Here is a 23,324-nt window from a genome sequence, read left to right as displayed (position 1 = left end):
TTGGGGTGAAACAACTGATTAACCTGATGCTTTTAAGTAGAAAGCACTGGGTAAGTCACTGATACCCATCTCTGGATGAGTGCATGGGAAAGTGTCCAGCAGTGGTTGGTGGTAAATGTGCTGCTGAAAGGAGCATTGTTGCATTACTGAGACCTGCGACTAAACTGGGCAGAAGGTGAAAGAATGACGGGACAGAAACTCTACACCTCTTCCGCTTTAAAACAATAGACCACACCTCCACCTCTCTCTCTCTCTCTCTCTCTCTCTCTCTCTCTCTCTCTCTCTCTCACACACTCTAAATCCAGTCCTCTGTGACCATATAAGGCAAAAACAGTGAGACACGCTGATCCAGCACCACGTTTCTTTCACACTCCGTCACTTTTCCCTTGCTCGTGTTTAATGACTTTTTCTCAGGCTCTTTGAGTTTAAAGCAAGAAAGGGCTTATTTGCGTTTCTTGCTTGGCTACATACCCCAGATGCTAATAATGTGTGTATTTATTTAGCTATAGTTTGTGGAAGACGGTTGTCCCCAGATGTTTGGGTGAAGCCAAGCGACACAAGACTCCAGCTGGTCGCCTTTGAGATATGCTTTTGTAGTACGCTTGTAGTTACAAATCTGGCTGACTGACAAGTCCTCAAGTGTGCACACTAGTGAGAGAGCAGCAATGAACAACAGCCAATCAAATAGAGCACTGCAGTGATGTATTTTTGTGGGCCCCTCTGGATGTTAGCATTACCCTGGTTCCCTCGACAAAAACCCAATACAAATTTTCCATTGGCTTTTGTATTATTGCATAAAATAAGCTCTAAATAAAATAATATGAAGGCAGTCCAGTGGGGGGAGGGGGAGGGGGGAGCAATCGAACTTGGGTTCGGACCAGTCCATCGAACCAATTGTGAAAGCACCCTAAGTGGACTCGGGTACAGTTCGTGGGTGCGCACCGGAGTTCGGAAGACAGCGTTCACATCATCCAAATGAACTGAACTCTGATGTCAATCGAACCCGGGTGCGCACCAAAAGTGCTAGTGTGAAAGCACCCTTATTTAAAAACATTCTCCCTGAAGGTTTGCGTTAAAAGCAAATAAACAAGCCCAGACCAGGTGACAAAGTAACATAATGGCATTTTTTTTTTTTTATTAAAAGTAACTATATAACACAATTAGTTATCTTTTATGGAGTAACCCAATATGATAATGCATTACTTTTACAGTCCTCATGAAATCTAAATTTCCACTATTTACTTTATTAGCGCACATTGCTAGTCTAGGTGAAGAATTAATCCATGCAAGTTAATCTGCTGAATTTTTTTGTTGTTGTTGTTTTGGTAATCTTTAATGAAACTGCACATTTCAGTTCAAACAACATGTAAAAGTGCATGTAGCATCATATGAACCCTTTAAAAGAAAATAGAAAAAGGTGGTGGCTAAAGATGAAGTCATTATATAGTGATCACTATATCACTTCACCGGACCAGGTCCAAATATTCTCGTGCAATGAATTAAACATGAATTAAACAGTTATGTAGGGGCCCAAAGCTAAAACTAAGACCATGAGAAATGTGACCCAAACATGTTAAACCAGAAATATGAAACTGGACCGTTTTAAATATATTAAGGCACTTTAAGTGTTTTTACAATGTTTGTTGCACTGTTTAATGATTGAAATATTGCCGCGAGTGCTTAATATGGATTGCAAATGGCCAAAACTTGCATTTTGTTCACATAACTTTGTTTTATTCTTTTGAGAGGTGATCTAAATATTTGCGGCTGTGAAACAGATGGAAAATCGATAGGCTTGTTGCAGCTCTAATGTTTTGCCCTTCAGGTCTTCGAGCCGGTTACGTGACTGAAAGCTATCAATATGGTAGTTGTGTACACACACTGCCAACATACATTTATGTTCAAACAACTTGTAAAAGTGCATGTCGCATCCGATGACCCCTTTAACTTCATTAATGTGATATAAAACATCCTGCTTTAAATACAGTCAATAACTTATTTCTAGATGATGTTTTAAAAAAAAAATCTCCTTGTATGAGATCTTGTTTTTAATCAATTCACAAGTAAACCAATATCACAATTGCAAGAGAGCTGTTTGCATGAATATAAGCAGGATTGCAAAATGTGATGATTTTATGCAAACATTAAACAAGAAGTATTAAGTGAATTACATTTTAGACACTTTTTAAAATATATATATATTTTAATTTATTTTTGCTATTTCAGCAACAAAAATATTACAAACTCCAGCAACCCATAGCGCCTGCTGCGTTTCCGAGCAACACTCAGTGTGTGATGGAAATATTACACCCCTTACCATACTGTGATGCCGTGTGTCCCGGCGCGACAAAACCAATTAAACCCATTACAAACGAGGCTTTTGTTGCATCCAGTGGGAACATAATTACGGATTATAATGACTTATATTGTCTTTTTACGCGTTGTGTTACATTGCGCCGTGTAAACATAAAACCATGTCTGCATTTGTGATCAGAGAAACAACAAACACCAAGCACTACTCTATACTGCTCAAAACTCGATCGCATTTGAATCATCAGTGGCAAATCCTTTAAATATGAAAACATACTTACAGGCTGTGAGTCAGAACAGCCAGCATTGTAGTCTACTCTCCCAGGATCAGGAAACAGTCCTCTGTAAAATGCGAGAATCAAAGTTACGCCTTCTTTCTTTGCGTGAACATTTTGGCGGCATTATGCAAATCTTCCCACATTCTTACTTAAACAAGTCATTTCATAATTGAAACGGACGAGTCTTAACTTTTTGGCATGTTACAAGTTGTACTTGAATAGATAAGATCCCTAAAGTTGCAAAGACTAAAGTCTCAAATAGATATTCTATTTAATGAAATAGCATATATGATCCCTTTAACATTTAAAAGTTAAAAGACTCGTCCACGCCAGGCATTCTAAAATGCCCATTCGTTTAAACACAGCCCCCACATGTCTACGTCGAAGTCAAATAAAATTAAAATCTATTAATTTATTCATTAAAAAAAAAAAACATCAAATAAATTTTATGTATTATTTAAAAATATTTTCAAATAAATTGTATTTTTATTCTAATTTAAATGTATTTATTTAGTCATGCAAATATGCACACATTTATTTAAATACATTATTATTTTTACAGTTTTCCATTATTATTTTTCCTGTGCAAATCAGTGTAAAAATGATCATACCTTCCTCAATATAATTTGATATAAACATACATGCAATTATCTACAAAAAAAATAATCTATGCTTTCATACACATTTAGGGTTTGGAGTCTGTAGTGATTATAAATAAAAAATAAAAAACATAGCAGTTTTTGATATATATCTTTCAATTGTTATGTAAAAGCTAATAGCTATGTGACTAAGTGTGAGTGTCTGAAACACTAAATACCACTAATCCAGCTGGTGTTTACAGTAAATATATTTGCATATGCATTATCTGTCATTTAAACTGGCTTTGAATCTGATAATCGCTTTTCCTTAACAGCCTGTAATCTGTTACAGAGGGTATTTCTGGTGTGAGGAGGGCAAATCTCACAAGAAAAAGGAACTTCTCGAGAATATGAGCGTCTTATCGCGCTTCCTCCGCGCCCATTGGACGGGATGCGTCGCCCTTTTCGTGCTCTTTGGCTGATGCTGGTGTTTTTAATTATTCCGAGGTTTTGTTTGGAGCCATTTAAGGACAAACGCACAGGAACGCGAGTGACAAGATCAGTCATGAGAAAGAATCATGCATGGGAAACAACGCGGTGGGTTGCGTAAACAATTCACAGATCCCTCGTTTATGGTGGTTTAAACTCACAGATACGTTCTCAAACACAGTCTAATGTAAGGTGAGGTAGCCGCAGGGCCGGCATTCACAGAGAAAGTCTGTTTGTGCACCATAATAGAAGAACACACCCAGCGGCCGAGGCACACCCAGACCGGGCGGCACAGACACAGCTGCGGGAGCAGAGCGGGTCAAACCCACGGGGAGGAGAGACAGAGATCAGAAGTGACCTTATTTGGTAATCTGTCTCTCTCTCTCCCTCTGACTGTCTCACTGCATCTGGCATCGCTCAGTCGGAGACCTTTGACTTTGTGTTTGAAATTCCTGTAGTTGCCCAATCAGCGCTGAGAGCAATGTAATGATTTTTCCGGCACATCGCCGCGCGCTTTCCCGAGCGGAGGGTTCGCGGTGATTCAGGGTGACTGCAGGCTTCCACAGGCATTCCTTACACGCTGATAAAGCACTCCCCGCAGGTCTTTCAGTCGTTTTCCCTGGATCATCATTCCGCATTCCTTGGATACTTCAGTCAAGCGTGCAGCTCGGAGACGCTCGAGCCTTCCAGTGCGCGCGTTCACACGTGTTTGATCGGCGCTCGCTCGTACTTCATAGTCACAAATCAGTGACCGTCTAAAGCACACATTCATGTTTGTATTCATTATATATATACTTTTATTTAATCCAAAACAATTTACACATAAGCAATAATCCATTGTTTAATATTCTGTTTGAATTGTATGTATAAATAAAACAAAATAAATAATGTGCCAGTAATATAATGATGCTATACACCAGGGCAGACACCGGACACCTGCATTTATTTTTGCAGGCCTGCTTCTACAGTAAGATGTGCCGCTGTCGTTCAGGTTTTGCGTGTTTACGTGTTTTTATCTTGATTTTACATGTGATGTTTTGAATGAGTGTCAAATTTTGTTTAGAGTTCACAGCAGGAAGCAGTTAATCCAGTTTAAATATCCAGAATTTAATATAAGAATGAAATGCATAAAATGTATACATTAAAGTGTATTTCAATAATAAAATAATTATATGCAAATGCAAAATAGATAGATAGATAGATAGATAGATAGATACATACATCGATCGATCGATAGATAGATAGATAGATAGATAGATAGATAGATAGATAGATAGATAGATAGATAGATAGAACGATAGATAGATAGAACAATCAATAGATAAATATATAGATAGATGATAGATAGATAGATAGATAGATAGATAGATAGATAGATAGATAGATAGATAGATAGATAGACGATAGATAGATAGGTAGATAGACAGACAGATAGATAGACAGAACAATCGATAGAACGATAGATAGAACGATAGATAGATAGATAGATAGATAGAACAATCGATAGATAGATAGAACGATAGATAGATAGATAGATAGATAGATAGATAGATAGAACAATTGATAGATAGAACGATAGATAGAACAATCGATAGATAGATAGAACAATCGATAGATAGATAGAACGATAGATAGAACGATAGATAGAATGATAGATAGATAGATAGATAGATAGATAGATAGATAGATAGATAGATAGATAAAAAAAAAAAAAATAACAAAAAAAAAAAAAAACAAAAAAAAAAAAAAAAAAAAAAAAAAAAAAAAAAAAAAAAAAAAATATATAGATAGATAGATAGATAGATTTAACGATAGGTAGATAGATAGATAGAACTACAGATAGATAGATAGAACTACAGATAGATAGATAGATAGATAGATAGATAGATAGATAGATAGATAGATAGACAGACAGATAGATAGAACAATATATAGATAGATAGAACAGGTCAGATAGATAGATAGATAGATAGATAGATAGAACGATAGCTAGACAGATATTTACAGAAGGTCTGTGATTATACTAAAATAAACTTTAAAGTAGTTAAATAAACTATGTAAACAAATATTTTAATGGAAATGTAAAAAAATAAAAATAAACTTGTCATATTGTGGAATGCATGTCATCACACGCATTATTTATTAAAAGAAAGTGTGAAGAAATTTCCTGATTCCAGACATTCCTCTGTGTGTGTGTGTGTGTGTAAACACGGTCCGGCGACTTATATGGTCACAAACGCACAGGACCCGCACATACCTCTGACATTAAACACACATATGAGACCCTCCTGCCCAACTATTTCAAGTTCACCCTGTGACGCGAACTTTACCGCTTCGACACGCCCACACATCGCTCGTGATTGGCCGAGGCGCTCGGGAATGCAGAGCGAGCGGCTGTGATTGGCGGAGGATCGGGGCGATGGGCGGTGACGCGCGGCACAGACTCCGCCCCACCGGGACCGCACCCCGAACCATTACTGCAGGACGGAGTTCAACTACCGAGTGGAAGAGGGAGGGAAGAGAAAGAAAGGAGGAAAAAAAAGAGAAAAGCGAGGCGAAGGCAGCGAACTTGTGCGCAGTTTCTGTGGATTGAAAGAGGAAATCTGAAGCGCAGCGACACGGATCCACACTGAGTCCCAGGAGTTTCTGACAAACCGAGCTCCGAGCGTCTGCATCTGATCAGCAGGTAACGTTAACGTTAACGGACAGCAGCCGCACGGCACCGGCTCCACGGCGCTGAAAGAGCAGCAGGAAGCGAGGCTGGGACTCACTGACGCGACCTGATCTCGCCGCACTTTCAAACTTCTGTGCGTGAAATCGCAACGCTTCATTGTTATAGCTCGCGAACGGGGCACCGATAACCTGTGACGCGTCCGATCGGCGAGAACGAGCTAGCGGCGAGTTTCAGGAAGTGCTCGCGTTCAGAAACACCGGCTCGCGCGGGCCTAGAAAGGGGTCTGCGGTACGTTACACAAAAACGTCATTCGCGCAGAGTAGGATGCAGCGCGAGGTGAGCATGATGTCACTGTGCGCGTCTCCAGACGAGCGACGTTTCCCGGGCGCTCATCACGTCATTGCTCGCGCTAAACTGGGCCGAGAGGCGCGTTTGTGGTTCCGCCCGTGCTTTAGGACAAACCCCAGTTCGCGAGGGCTTTACACGATTAGAAAAATGCGCGTGGACAGAGGTAAACGTAGCGCCTGTCACTTTTAGGGAGTTTTTGCAAGCTAGCGGCGCAACAAACGTGCGCGCTCCCAAAGTTCTGTATCCGGGCTCGCGCATCTGTACCCGCTTTTTACAACTGCATAACATTCTTCAGAGGTTGCAGGAAACCTAGATAAGTTAATATATATGTAAAGCGCGCACACGGTTGTCCGGGAGCGCGCTGCTCGAGCTCGTATTCCTCGGCGCGTGGCCGACGTTGCAGCCATGTACAGTGTACAGTGTTAAAAATAAATTAGTTTGTGTTGTACTTTAAGAAGACTCTCGATAAAGCTCTCAGAAATCTCGGGCGCTCCACTTTTTGGCTCATTACTTGATTATTTGCACAATGACAGGAAAATGAACAGGATGTCAGTCGTTGAGTGATTGACAGCTAGCTCGCGCGGTGACGTCAGCGCCATGGACTGATCTGGTTGTGATTTGTTGTGGTTTAAAATCACGCACAACACAAGTCTGTCTGATCCATGTGACCTCATTCACACCGATATGAGTGTGTTGGTCATCATGATACTTGTGTGTAAGTTATTAACGGGGTGCTAACGAGCAAATACTGCTGGTGTGTGAACATAGACTAACCACTTTCACTTTCTTAGACATCCGCAGTAGACACCTGGGCAGTGTGTGTGTGTGTGTGACCTGGTTTCCTGCAAGCGAGTGTGTGTCTAGGACGCTGTGACCCATTAAAAGCACATGCTGGTCTTATTCTGGGTTTTGTTTTAGTTGTTCTCGTTTGTTAATCCCAGCACACACCGCTTATGGTTGGGATTTTCTGCAGCATTCGTCCTGTGCACAGTACTGGTGCGTCCCAGACACGTCACAAAGACCAGGTTTACTTAACCACGGTTTAACGTAACCTCAATATCGTAATTTTGAGCCCTGAGTTTCCTAGTTGGGGGCGTGTCAGTGAGAAAACATGGCGGAAGCAATGGAAGCGACGTCTGTAGTTGACGGTCATTTTTGTCAATAAAATTAGCTAAGTCGCATGCATAAAATACGATAGTGTTGTACCCTTGCAAAAAATATACAACAATTTAGGCTACGTCCACACGAAGCCAGAGCTTTCCAGATCCAATCAATTTTTTCCCCTCGTCCCAAGAAATATCTGTGTCCACACGAAACCACAAAACGATGCAGTGTACATGCCAGACCAGCATGAGGCGCTGTAATTCTGCCTCAGAGATACACTATAAATGGAGAAGACTTGGACTATGCGCATAAACCTTGCGCGCGGTATACAAACGAACATGGAACAATACATTTATTAATCTGTGTTAATGTTAGTTAATAAAAAGACAATCGTTCAGTGTTTGTTCATGTTTTTGTTGTGGTTACGTGACGTAGCGGTGTCTGACGAGGGGCGAGACATGGGGTGATGACGTCATCGTTTCAGAAAATATACGGATTCGCCGTCCACACGAAAACACAAGGGCGGCGTTTTCAGATTTATTCACTCTAGGACCCTGTTTAAAAAAAATATGGGTTTCACTCTCCCAAAACGGCGGATCTGTGTGATCGAAACGCCTATACGATACGAAATTTATGTGTATACAGTGAAACACGTCTCCGTGTGGACGAGGCCTTAGTTTACAGCAGCTTTATAAGTTGAGCAAAGTGACTCGAACGCATCAGATTTCGTAATTACGATTTCGCAACTCACAGAGTTTGAATGAGCTGGGAGCACCAACCACCATTTTATCTCTTGTTTTGTCCCATTATTTCATCAGACGGGGCATTTTGGAATAAAATTGGTTTACAAAATGCAAAACAACGGCAAAATGTATTTCTAAACTTTCAAAGTTGTAGTAAAAACAGATTGTTTGAGTATGTTTTCCAAGAAAACACTGTTTCAGTCTTTAAACGTCCAAATTTTACCTTTAATGCGAAGTGTTATTTGCCATTTCTTTGCAGTTATTTGTGACATTTACTGTTCTTTTCTGAGTGAAAATTGTGTATTTTCCAGTGTACCATTTCACATGTTTTTTCAAACAGTTTTTGCTTAACTGTGTGCTTTCAGAGTAGAATAAAGAAAGAAGTCATGCGTTACAGTGATTTTAATCGTGTGCAAAGGGTTTTAATGCACTTAAAATCACTTTAAAGGGGTTTAGAGTTACTTGCTTTTATAAAACAGTCACGACAGCAATATCATAAATAAACAACAGTGATCAATAAACATATATATAACATCTGATATAAAAAGTATAAAAATCTTCTTGTGTTCCACTGAAGAAGTCATTTATTTATTAATAATATTTAATGAAATTAATTATATTTAATTATTGGTGTATTTCTACATTTAATTTAAATAATATATTTTGAATGAATAATATTTGAATTAAATTTATTTGCAACATTTATTTAATAACAGTAGCATACAATAATACATATACAATTATAATAATAAATATAAAAATATACTGTATTAAATATAATAATTAATAAAATAAATTATTTCATCATGGCTCTCTGACAATGAATTTCTGCTCATCTAAAACAGAGGAGTCAAATTCATAAATTTGTATTTTTTTATTTTTTATTAATAAATGAATATTATAAATACATTCAATTATAAAATATTATAGGTATTATTGGATTATGTTAAATTAATATATATTTAAAATGCTAATTTAAATGCAATAATAAATAAGTAATTAAAAAAATTAAATAATGACATTATTACTAAATGACTTTCTTAAGTGGAACACAAAAGAATAGATAGATAGATGTGGAACACAAATCATTTTTTATAAACAGATTATTTATAAATTTGAGTGTTGAAACATTTGATTATTAATTATGTTTAATTTATATATTTCAGTATTATGAATAACATTATTAGTAAATAAATAAATTATTAATCAAGTATAAAATAGTGTCATGTATATAATCAGCAAGCACAGTTGCATTTATACGTAACACTAATTGTGATGAACTAAATATCTGTAGGCTGTTGTGTCTTTTTTTCGGTCGTTTCGTCATCTTTCACCGCGATCTTTTCTGCATGCGCTGTCCTCAGGAGACTTGTGTGTTTAATGAGTGTTTTGTGAGAGCAGACGTTTCTCCCAGCGGCTGTGGGATCAGATGTGGGGATAGATGTTAATCTCACGCTGTGCGATCGACAGGTGTGGACCTGCAGCACTGTATCCAGCTCCAGGTGCTGTTTATTCACTCAGAGCCCCGCGGCATTGTGGGTAAAGTAGGGTTTGATGTGCCAGTGCATGTCCTGTGAATGAGGTGACGCTCAGGTCTGATAATAGCGTCTGCGATCGGTATGAAGTCATTCACCTGCGCTCCGATCTTCCTCTCGTCTCGTTCTGTCTTACTCTGTGTTTTCAGCAGTCAGACTCTGGAAGTCTAAATCCCATTGTCTCCCTCCTTAGAGCATTGTTGTCCTTGTTTTATGTGATGACATCATTCGTAGTGCATTATGGGATGCGGCGCTCATTAAAGGGAGAGTTAAGCTTTAAATGATCATTTATTCAGCCTCATGTCGCTTTCTTTCTTTCTTAGAATACAAAACAAGTTATCCAGAAGAATGTTTATTGTTTATAATTTATGGTTATTTATTATTATAATGTTTTATTAATTAATTTATTTTTGAAATGGCAGAGATCATTTGAGGCAGGGGTGCAGGAATTCAGTGTCAGAGAGTCATGCTGAATCATTTGATTAATTTATGAATTGTTCTGTTTTATAAATTTACATTTATTTTTATTAAATATTATTGATAAATTAAATGATAAATATTTTATTAAATGAAATAAATATACAATTACGTTTGATAAATTAAAAAATAAGTTAATATACAGTTAATGTACATTTATTAATATTAAATGCACGATTGTTCAGTGGAGCATGGAATAAAATATTTTGAAGAATTAAAAATTAGTTATTTATGTTTACTATTTATGGTTATTACGTCAAAGAGTCATGTTGAAAATTTGATTATTTTATTAAGTAATATATTTGATATATTTTTATATTTATCATAAACTTGTATTATTATATAATTTGTATAATGTATTTTATTGCATTATTAATATCAATAAATACATGTCATAAAAAAATAAAAATTTAAATAAATTGTAAATAAAAATATTAAATATTTTGAATTCCATGAACACTTTAGTTTAAATTATAATTAAAACAATAAATGCATAATTAAATAATTTCACTAATTAAATCATTAAATATTATTCATAATTTAAGTGGAACACAAAGGAAGATATTTCAAAGAATGTCAGTCAGAAAATATTACATGTCTTTATAAAAGTAAGGGTTTGGAATGACGTGAAGCTGAATAAATTCTAACAGAATGGACGTTTTTAGCTGAAATATCCCTTCAATTTCAGATTCCTGTACTTTTGTCTTGATTTTCAAATCTTTTTTTTTTTTTCATTTGAATCAGACGAACAGGAAGTGTTTGCCGCCCGTTCCTCACTTTTACTCCACTGCTGTTTGGACGTGATTTTTCAGGAGTGTCCAAAACGGTTCTCTTCATCCTTCTTCTCCTTTTTGGCTTTCTTTCTATCCTGTTGACCAGCCTTTCCCATAGTGCACCTGTGCTGCAGGAGAACACAACAATGACAGGAAGTGAGTGAACGAGAGCTCATATCCAGACAAACATAAAGAGCCACGTCCTGATTGTTTGCAGTACTTCTCCATCCGTGTCGGTCGTCGTGTTTATCGCACGATTTGCTGCATGACTGCATTATGATGCACTGCAGACTCATTCCTCCTGCTGATCGGCCCATTGCCAGGGACATGATATCACTTCCTGTTACAGGAATAAGCTCATCTGTCTTCACTAGGAAAATCCCGATTTCTTCAGGATGTTTCCTGAAGCCAGATCAGGGGGTTTTGTGTTGATTATTGCTGGCTGGTTTTGTCTCGAACTAATTACTAAGTCAGTGTGCATATATAAATATATATGTGTGTGTGTGTGTATATATAATATAATATAATATAATATAATATAATATAATATAATATAATATAATATAATATAATATAATATAATATAATATAATATAATATAATATAATTAATATAGAAAATTGATTTTATTTCATTTTATTCATTTATTAATGATCTTTAATGGTCATTAGTTTAATAATTTAAAAATCTAATTATTTAACACTGAATTACATTTAGAAATAATCTGATATTTTTAAAATGTATATACAAAAAAAATATAAAATATATTTAACAAGTAACACAAACAATAAACAAAATTAGCACTGAGACGCTCTTTGAAAAATTATCTTTTGTGTTCCACTTAATGGCATTTATTTATTAATAATATTTAATAAAATGATTAATCATTTAGTTGTTTTTGTTCAAATAATATTAAATTAAATCATTTATGTATTTATTGTAACTTAACATTTATATGTATAATTTCATGTGTTTTTTTATAACATTTATTTAATAATGATAAAATACACAATACATTTATAATTGTAAAAATAAATGTATATTATATAAAATATAAATATAAAAAATTATCAATAATCAAATTCAACACTGAATCAAATTTAGAAATTATTTAATATTTCTAAAATACATAAATAATAAACATAATAAGCACTAAGACATTTATAATTTATTTTGTAATTAATTAATATTTAATTAATACAATTGTTTAAATGTTTATTAATATGTTATGTTAGTTTAAATAATTAAAAATATTAATTAATTTAATTATAATTATTTCTAAAATATCTAATAATCTATACCGTAAATATAAACATAGTTAGTATCAAAACTGATTAGTAAGTGGTGCTAGTAGTGAGCTGTATTTTAGCTGTTTGTTCACAGATTCATTCAGCTCGACTGTAGTGTACCTTTGGGAAGCATGTGTATGTGCTTCATCAGAAGCTCCTGAGGCGGGACGGGGCAGTTTGGACGGACGGGCGGGACAGGTCAGGGTCCGTTTACAGCTGGACTTTGAGTTTGAATGTATTGGGCGTGGTGTCATCAACGCAGATAAGCTGAGCGAGATCAGACGCGAAACCAGCAGATGGGCATTTACTGTTAGAAACACTCATAAATATTTACTTCCAGCAGTCAGAGATGAGCTGATATTACACTTTCAGCTGATCTCGAGCAGGAGTTCAGTGTCCCGCTCTCAGATGGTGAATGCTTTTCATTCTCTGTCATTTCCTTTATTTGTTTACATCTTTTCACATTTCCCAGCATCCTCTGATATCCTCTAATCAGGGACGTGAACCCTAATGTGCGACCGCATTATTGTGCCTCACAGGCTAAATTAATTGCTATGTAACTGTTCATAAAAAAAAAAAAAAAATTTTACACAGAAATTAATTATGATTATGAGTCACGAGTGAAACCCAGTTAGCAATTCTGAGGATAAATCATATTCATTATTAAAGGTGATTTTTTTCATAGTTCAGTGGAACAGTTATAAAATTAGATACAAAGCACTTTATGACCCACTCACATTTATGAGACTCTCATAAAGTCATAACTCGCCCGTCATACATTCCACAAGCAGAAACTGTATTCATACATATAATAACCGGGGAGCATTAAAACATGAAACCAGACTGATTCTAGAGTGACCTTCTCTGTCTGAGGCTGACACACACAGGAAGGAAATCAGGGTGGGGCCAGATGGGTGTGGCTGTTTCATATGTAAATATGAGCCGCTGTGGTCTGATTGGCTGGAGGGATTCAGCAGGGTCGTGTGTCATATTATGATGTCGTCAGCAGAAACACACACACACACACACACACGGTTTCATCCAAATATGGAAAGCAGAACATTGTGTTATATTTTAAGTGGTAACTGGAGCATTTGCGAGATTTCCCACAATCCTGTGTTTTTCCTCAGAGACCTTCAGTCAGAACGCAGTGATCCTCAGACCAATGTGGTCTGGATTAGATTGCATCACTCCTGCATCTCTCTCTGTGCTAAAGAACATTTAATCGTGAAACAACACTTGCAGAAAGAGATTTTTACAGTCTGATGTCAAACAGAGACTTGTTTATTTTCACCAAATGACTTTTTAGAAACACATCTTTGTTTTGGTGCTTCGTGAGTCATATTTCACCTCAAAATTAAAAGAAAAACTGTTATATGTTAATTGCATGAAGAACTGAAGGACTATTAAGACTATAATCTAAAAAAAAAAAAAAGTCCAAAAAAGGATTTTATTCATTTATTGGTATAATAATATTATACATATTTATGTTTATCATGTAAGATATTTATGTCATTATTATTATTAGTAATAGTGGTTATTAATAAAATGCATATTCATAGATAAATTAATTATAAATTAAATTATAAATGATAAACTAATTATATATTGTTAAATTAGTTTAAATATGTTATTTAAATTAAAAAAATAATGTTAATATATTATTGATACATATTTGTAATAGATATTTTTTTTTAATTATAAATTAAATAAATAATTTATTTATTATTACATTAATTTACACTCATTTAAAAAATAAAACAATGTAAATGTATTAATAATAAATCAGTACATATTATTAATTGATAAATTCATATATTTAATTAAAATATATTATAAAAATAGCGAAATTATATATTATTAAATTAATTTACATTTACTATTGAAATTAAATAATGAATTAATGAGAATGTATTTAATAAACACATTAACATAAATATGCAATTTTTTATTATTAAAACATTATTTATTATTATACTTAATATAGTAATATGAAAATATTATTATGTATTATTATTATTTTTTAGAAATATCAGAGATAGTTGGCATTAATGTTTGTTTTTGTTATTGTTTTTGACACAAACTCTTTCAATGTATATTCATCTGAAAAGATGATATATGATTTGCACATTATGGCTTTAATGTGGTCATTTAAATGAATGACTGTATATTATTATTTTACTAGCATTACCTAGAATAACGAGAATTCCTAACAAAACAGCTCAGCGTGTGGGTTCAGTACAGTTATGATCATAATCTCACAACGCAAAACATCCTAATGGTCCTAAGACAAGCTTCTGCTTGCATATAATTAGCAGATTGTTGAGGGAAATGTGCTCTTTGTCCGATTCACTCATATACTCGGTTCAGACTCAGAGTCAGGAAGGGTTTTGTGGCGCTGGACCTGAAGAGCGTTTGCTGTTGGGAAGGAAGTCTTGAGACGGACGTTTAAAATTAGACTCAAAGAAGTAGCAGGAGACTCAAGTGTGTCAGACGCATCTGTGTCAACCTCATCTCCTCTCGAACGAGCTTCATGCTCATGTTTTTACACCTCTTTACTGCCCTTATCAGACACTCAGTGATTTCAGCCATTTCCCTTTACGCCTGAGAAATGTGGCGTTAACTGTCCTGCTTCATGATTTTTCGTATGCTTACGAAAGATGCATTTAATCAAAACATAATCAGAAAAAAAATGGACTGAAATCTGATTTTTTTTTTTATTTTGCATATCTAAATCCAAATATAAAGTGTATAAATATAAAGTACATGTAGTTGTAGTCAGAACAGCAAAAAAAACAACAAAAAAAAACATCAAATCTTATTAAAAAAAGATTTTTGGAAGTGTCTAAATGTGATTTTGATGTGGAAATCCATTGTCGATGGATAATGCGATGTCTATTTGAAATATTTTGTAGAAAATTGATTAAATATTGTGTAATGTAAGTGCTCATATGCTTGTATCATCAGATGATGCTGTATAATAATCAATTGTTGGTGCATGATCTAAGTGCATGATACAGCCAATATATCTTCAATAATCCGATTATTAATGTAGTAGAATAGAATATTAATAGAAATGTGTTGAACGTTTCACACAATAATCCAAATATAAAGTATATAAATGCCATTTAGTTGTAGCTAGAACAGCAAATAAATCAAACAAAACTAAATTATGAACTGCATTTTCTTGGGAACATGTCATTTAGCTACATGAATGTGTTAAAATGGACCAAATTGGATAAAACCGCACACTCTGATTGGAGTATTAAGAGAGTGCTTGTGGTTTGTGTGCGGCGCATTCTTTAGACGGACCGTTCATCCAGTTCTGGAAAAAAACAGCATGAAGTTAAAGGAAAAGGGAAAGAAATTGGGGGTGGGGGGGGATAAGTCAAGCTCTCTTTGATAAGCTGATAAATACGCTGGACGCTGGAGCGCCGATGGGTGGTCGAGCACAAGAGCGACTAATGACCGTATTTACGAGATGAACGACACCACATGTTATAACTGTGGAAAACATTAACCATGCAAACTCACGTCTGTCATTACAGAATCACAGGGTAAGCAGATAAATATCAACCGCACAGTTTGAAAGCATTTTGCGAGAAAACACTCCTCCACGCTGGTTTATGGGTGCTAAAAACTACATTTCCCATCATTCTTGGCTCAGTTGCACAGCTAATGTTCATCCTGCTGTTCGTTTTGTTGCATTGGTTTAAAATTCCGCATTTATGATTGCATAATTTTTAACTCCTGACTCCTAAAAATATATTCCCAGGAGATGCATGTAGTGTCTGTCTGATGGGGCGCAGCTGTTCGGGGTCATAAGAACGGCCCAGCGGTCGTGTCGCTGGCTGTCTGCTGTTTAGGCGCTAGTGTTGCAGATGTGTTTTCTCAAGGGTTTTTTCCACACACAGCCTCCACCAATACTGGTTAATTTACCATTATTTATCAGTTTTGGGACCAAGCGGCCGGTCAACAGACATGTTCCAAAATCTACAGCCGAATGTGTTATTAATTGACCGGGCTGTTGGTATGGAAGCCACTGAATAAAAAATAAAATAGGTAATTGTGACTTTTAATGACTTCAGAATTGCGTGCTACAAACTCGCAATTGTGAGACATAAAGTCACAATTCTGAGAACATATCAGCCCCCCCGCTAAATTGTACTTTAAACCGCAATTGCAAGAAAAACGTCAGAATTGTGAGTTTTTCTCTCGCAGTTGTGACTTTATATCTCTCAATTCTGTGTAAAAAGTCAGAATTGTGAGCTAAAAAGTTGCTATAACCTTTTTTTTTTTTACTTTTTATTCAGTGGTGGAAACGGGCTTCCATAGTTTAGATCATCTCAAAATGACCAAAGTTTACGGTCCTTGCCGAAATGGTTTTTCTCAAGCGTTATGTCATAAACTGGCTTTATATCAGTCACCTGCTCTCTAGATATCAGCACTGGTCACGGCTGTTAAACTACCAGCTCAACATATGAGTGCCTGCCATCACAGATATACTAGATCGCCTCTTTTGAATCTGGATCAGCCAAACTCCTCCCATGTGGGAATCTGTTTCTTGCTCAGGGTGTGGAAGAGAGTCAAGCACTAAAATAACTCATGGGCCTGACAGACTCAATGGAGTGTGCCGCTGTAAATCACTAACCACCCAAACCAGTTCCCTGGGCACAGAGAAACGCCACGGAGTCACAGGAAACTGTGTGCCGCTATCACAGGAACCTCTTTTTTGCTGGTCCATTCTAACCAGGAAATATCACGGAATTAAAAAAATTTGTGATTCCAGGTCTGGAATGTGCAGAAAGTTCTAAATTTCTGAATGTTCCGAATGTTAATCTTTTTAAATTCAGTTTGGCCCACCACCAATGCTAGAGTGTTTGGGAAACTTTTAGTCATTTCCAGGCTTGTTCCCATCAATTTTGCCCATAATCTCTTGTTCCTCGTCGCTAAATAAGTGGCAAAAAATGTCAAGCGCAGAAGGTGTTTTCTGGAATGTCCATTGGAGCCGCTCGCATTCATGTGTGTTTGTATTACCTGGTAAGACCTGTTGTGTCCCTCCCTCTCCTGTAGCTCAAACACTTTGAGATGCAGTGGAGTGTGGGAACCGCTGCCGGCCATCCTGTGCCTGTTTGGGCTTGCAGTGTTGAGCTCGGTGATTGTTTGTGTCCCTGGGCAACTGCACTGAGCTGCTCTAACCTGACACCTGCGTGAGTTCACCCACCTGACGGGTTCCTTCTTTCGTCAACACCGCCAGATCCAAACCACCTAGAGTCACTCGCACTATTGTTTATCATACAAAATTGTTTTGGTTATTGGAGGATGAGGGCGTTACGCAACCTGCCCATGTTTCATCTGTCTGATCTGATTAGATTCTACTGGATGCAGTGTTGGGGGTAACGCGTAACAAGTAAACCGCTTTGTCACATTTATTGTTTCTGAGTCACTCTGAATAAGGAATACATGGAAATGAATAGATGTAAATGTACAAGGAATGTGAAGTGTTTTCTCTTTTATTTATTGTATTATACTAACTCTGTGAGGTTATATGGCTAGTTGCGTTGTTTTATTTGCATTTCGCATTGTTTTCCCTGCTGTCTGTGATCCGAACAGGCCTGTGACCCGCCGGAGACCCGCTGCTCTCTGACACGTAGTTTAAACAAGCTCGCCGTTGTCTAAACATGTCTCTGAATGGTATACTCAGCAATGTGTTTGGGCCGACCGCATAAAAAAAAAAACCCCACACACACCGTGTTAACAACTCCAATTTTTTTTTTTTTTTTAGATGCGTTGATGAGCGGTGCTGTCATTTCATGTGGCCGCCAGCAGCGTGAGCTCACCTTCCTGAAGTTTGCTGTGTTTTATGAGCTGCTGACCTAACATGTGTTTGGACGGGCCTTACAGACCCAGCATTCCTGAGGACTTGTGTAAGAAGATCAAGAACAGCAGTGAAGGACTCTGTTGTAGATCTGTTTCTCGTCCACTCTCGGTTGTTAGCATGATGTGAAGAGCCTCTTCAGCTGCTGTTTATTTAAGATGCTGAACTCTGACATTAGAGATCTTCTAGGCCCTAGAAACCAATAGCAATAGGCTAAGATGCACGTAACACCCTAGCAACCATATAGCAATACCAATGTCCTCAATGGCCTTTTTGCAATGGTCCAACCTAAGTTACATTAACAGAAAATTTATAAACATTCTCAGACATCATAAACACATTTTTGTCTAGAACAGCATGCATAAAATAACAAGGACATTTATTAAAAAATAATTATGTAATCTTCTATTTTTGCAATTTCTTGTTTATTCTGCTGGTCAGGGTTTGAAATAAACACTGTGCATTTCTGTGAAGTTTGTGTGTATATTAATGGTCAATAAACAATCATTTCTCTGACCCGTAATGTCCTGCTCTCTCTTCTCTTCTCTCTCGCCTCCAGCAACCATGTCGGACGCCGACAAGTTCCTGTACGTGGACCGCAACCTGGTCAACAACCCGCTGGCGCAGGCCGACTGGGCCACCAAGAAGCTGGTATGGGTGCCGTCGGAGCGGCTGGGGTTCGAGGCCAGCTCGGTGAAGGAGGAGCACGGCGATGAGGTGGTGGTGGAGCTGGCCGACTCCGGGAAGAAAGTGCGGGTCAACAAGGACGACATCCAGAAGATGAACCCGCCCAAGTTCAGCAAGGTGGAGGACATGGCCGAGCTCACCTGCCTGAACGAGGCGTCCGTGCTGCACAACCTGAAGGAGAGATACTACTCCGGCCTCATATACGTGAGTCTGAGCAAGCGCAGTTTGCCAGCGGAACCTGGTTACCACGGCAACTGCTTAGCAATGACCCTAGCAACAGTCTAGAGCACACTAGCATTGTCCGGCAAAAACATTTTAGAATAGCTCAACCGGTTTACCACAGTATCTAGATCAACCATTCAGGAGGAGAACACATCAACAGTTGAACGTTTTCACTTCACGTTTTTTGTGTTCTTGTGGTTTCACATTGAAAATATTAATCACAAGAGATGCAACGTGATACGTGTGCTTTCTGCAGTGAGAGCTGCATTAAGTTGCGATAGACAAATTCAACATTATTAGCTAAATCCAACATATTTAGTAAGTTAATGATGTCCTGTGTAGTTCTGAAGGTCCAGATTTCATGCTCATCAGGTGTGGTTCACATATGATAATCAGGCCAGATTAGTTTCAGAACAACTGTAAACCGCGCTGGATCCCAAACCTCCAGGTTTAATACTTTTATTCATCAAGGATGCATTATGTTGATCAAAAGTGACAGTAAAGACATGCATAATGTTAAAAAAAGACTTCTATTTCAAATAAATGCTGTTTTTTTTAAATTTAGAAAAGAAAAATTATTTTAAATTGTAATAATATTTCACTATTTCACTTGGTGAGCAGGAAAGACTTTGAGCACAAACTTTGAATGCTGATGTGTGTGTGTGTGTGGTCTGGTTGTGACTGACTGTCTCTGTTCTCCACAGACGTATTCGGGTCTGTTCTGTGTGGTCATCAACCCCTACAAGAACCTGCCCATCTACTCAGAGGAGATCGTGGACATGTACAAGGGCAAGAAACGACATGAGATGCCACCACACATCTACGCCATCACAGACACGGCCTACAGGAGCATGATGCAGGGTACACACACACACACACACACACACACACACACTCGTCCCACAGGATGCAGCGTTTGAATGACAGGAAGAGGAATTGACTGAACTGCAACTGAAAGAAATTCAGCAGTTGCTCAATAGTCATTTCATTACTCCAACACAGAGAAAATGTAAATAATTACGCCATTAATTTAGACTAATTATGCACATTTATGTCTTGAAATGTAAATAGATTTTATCAGCTTTTCTCTGCTGTCAGAATAATAAACAAGCATGAAAAAAATGTTTATAAACACAAGAAGACGCTCTGTGCCAGTTTATGCATTTAATTTGTCAGTTTTGTTAATTCAAAAATAGCAATATTGCAAACAAAGTGTAATCTACACATTAAATCCAATCTCTAGAAATAGGTGACTTAATGTTCCAAAAGAAAAAAAAACTTTACTGAAGAAAAATTTCTTTACTTTTTTTTTTGTCGTAGAACTATAATAATAAAAATACAATTAAATTATTTTTTAAATTATAATTTTTTAGGTGATCTAAAAATGAAATTAAAATAATAAAATAAATATTTTAATATAATGAATATTAAAAACTACACTTACATCCGCTATATTAATTTCATTTTAATTTTACTTTCTTAAATTCAGATTTGAATTGCAATTCTACGCCCTGTTTATTATCTCAGTTCGAATTCTTTTTAAAAAGGAATGTTTAAAATTAGGCCACAGAAAAATTCTAATAATATGTTGTGATTTGTCGGGTCTGTTGATTCAAAAATATATATCGTTAAAATCCACATGCCAAAACAAATTTCAAGAAAAATGAGGCTTAAGGTCCGAAATCCAAAAGAAAAATTACAGCATATACTGGTTTCTTTAAGTTTGCTTGAATCCACATGCCAAATCAAAATGAGTTTGTTTGTTTGTTGTGTGGGTTCAACTTTATTCATACAAATAAATCTGGAGTGAAAATCTTGATTTGATTGTTGTTGCACAACCCCTCACACAATAAGGGTTCATAAGCGTGTGTTTTTCTGGTTGAGCGTTTGTCCCGTGGCGCCGTCCGGAGCTGATTTGTGTTCAGCGAGACCTCCCCCCATCAGGCTTTAATTCCTCCGCAGGCCTCCCGCAGCGAGACTCTGCCCCGCTGTAACCGCTGCTCTTACAGTCTGACAGCAGCTCATGTTCAAACATGATCAGAGCCGTTTCTCCTGCGCTCGGCGTCTCGAACAGGTTTAATCGTCTTCAGGGGCCTTGTTTTGGATAGAATATTTTAAAGGATGTTTTCCAAGAAATGTATTGTTCTGATTTGGGCTTAGTGATGTGATGAAACCTTTTAACACTTCGTATTAAAGTTGAGAAGTCTCTTCTGTTCAAGGCTGCCTGTATTTATTTGATTAAAATACAGTTCAAAATTGTTGATTATTATCAAAGTTTTATTTTTCAGGATTCTTTGATGAATAGAAAGTTCAAAAGAACATAATTTATTTTAAATAGGAATCTTTAGTAACAATATTAATCTCTTTACTGTCCCTTTTAATCAATTTAATGCATCTTTGCTAAACAAAAGTATTAATTTCTGTAAAAGTGATCTAAAAATAAATAAATAAATCCCAATTAAAAAAAATAAAAATTTGTTCATTTATTATTATGATCTGCGTTTTCATGTCATTAGACTGTCTTTAAATTAGCCATTTAGCAAATGTAATGGTTAATTAATATGAGGACATTAATCTTACTGGGGCGGCACAGGAAGCCAGATTTTGACTTCCTGTTTTGTGGTCTGAGCTCATCCTGCTTAAGAAGTTCAGAAGGGTTTGTTGAGAGCCAATGGGTGGTGCGTTTTTCCGCTTGGAGGAATTAATAACTGCTCGGTTGGTTAAACCAACTAACCAACATGACAAACGATCAACAAACGCTTCAGAGAACATCAAAGTTAACACAGTCCATCAGCTTGAGCTTGCTTAGTTGATTAAATGCTCTCGTCACGCTTGAGTCGACAGTTCATTTTCTTCTAAAGAAGAAATGTTTGTTTTTATACTTGTACATTTATCATAAACTTTCTCTGCCTCTAAAATGACTTCTGTTAGGTTGATAACTGCTAATTTCACAGCCTGATTTTCAAATAAAAATGAATAAAATCAATAAAATAAAAAAGGAATATAAATAAAATCAAATCAAAGTAAAAACTATATGTATATTATAAAATAAAATTAAAAAAGTATTAATTCCTGCCAGTTAATCTCTCCTAATACAGAAATTAAATAATTAAATAATAAAGTAAAAATAAAGTATAAAATAAGATATAATATAATATTATTTCCTGCCAAATAATCTCATTTAAAATACTCAACATATATAATTTTCAGATAAAAAAAAGAAAATCAAGAATAAAATATCAAAGAATAAATCAAATAAAAGTGAAAAAAAAATCTATATAAGATAAAATATAAAAATATTATTTCCTGCTCACTCAAGATACATAAAATACATCCTGCTTAAAAAATAAATAATTAATAAAATTAAATCAATCAAAATACTTAAAACGACAGAAGTGAAATGCCTAGTGAATGTCGTGTCGTGTTTAAAGTGTTTGCACTGTGCAAATGTTTAATTTTTGTATTTCTGTCTCCTCCAACAGACCGTGAGGACCAATCGATTCTCTGCACGTGAGTCACGTGACCCTGCATGTGTGCGTTTCATGTTATTATCATTAAAGATGTGCCGATATCTCATGTCTGTGCGTTTGCGCGTGTTCAGGGGCGAATCTGGAGCCGGAAAGACAGAAAACACCAAGAAGGTCATTCAGTATCTGGCCCACGTGGCCTCGTCCCACAAAACCAAGAAAGACCAGGTTAGTTGTTCATGAGGCCGTTCGGTCTTTCGGTTTCACAGATGTTCTTCATGTAAATCAGCGGTGGACTGAGGGTCACGCTTCCTCATTTAGCCTGCTTTCATCTGGTATCGCATGGTCTTATCAGATCAGGCCGAGCCGGAGGAATGCGGGTTGTTTTGGGGTTGGGAGGGACTTTAACACATTTCACAAACAAGGTAATCCATTAGAGAAGCTGTAAGTCCTGCATCACAAACAGCCCAGT

General features: G+C 36.5%; 1 protein-coding gene across 1 annotated transcript in view; it reads left to right on the top strand.

Annotated features, from left to right (window-relative positions):
• Positions 1-6,121: 6,121 nt before the first annotated feature.
• The window catches only part of LOC109079137 (myosin-9-like), a 42,526-nt gene continuing 25,323 nt past the window's right edge, over positions 6,122-23,324 (top strand). The window contains exons 1-5 of the mRNA XM_042719464.1: positions 6,122-6,341; positions 19,036-19,367; positions 20,090-20,246; positions 22,868-22,895; positions 22,987-23,084. Coding sequence (XP_042575398.1) covers positions 19,041-19,367; positions 20,090-20,246; positions 22,868-22,895; positions 22,987-23,084 — 610 coding nt within the window. The 5' untranslated portion in view covers positions 6,122-6,341; positions 19,036-19,040. The remainder of the gene's footprint in view (positions 6,342-19,035; positions 19,368-20,089; positions 20,247-22,867; positions 22,896-22,986; positions 23,085-23,324) is intronic.

This window comes from Cyprinus carpio, chromosome B3 (assembly GCF_018340385.1).
Source record: "Cyprinus carpio isolate SPL01 chromosome B3, ASM1834038v1, whole genome shotgun sequence".
NCBI lineage: Eukaryota > Metazoa > Chordata > Actinopteri > Cypriniformes > Cyprinidae > Cyprinus > Cyprinus carpio.
This window is presented reverse-complemented; position numbering and strand designations above follow the sequence as displayed.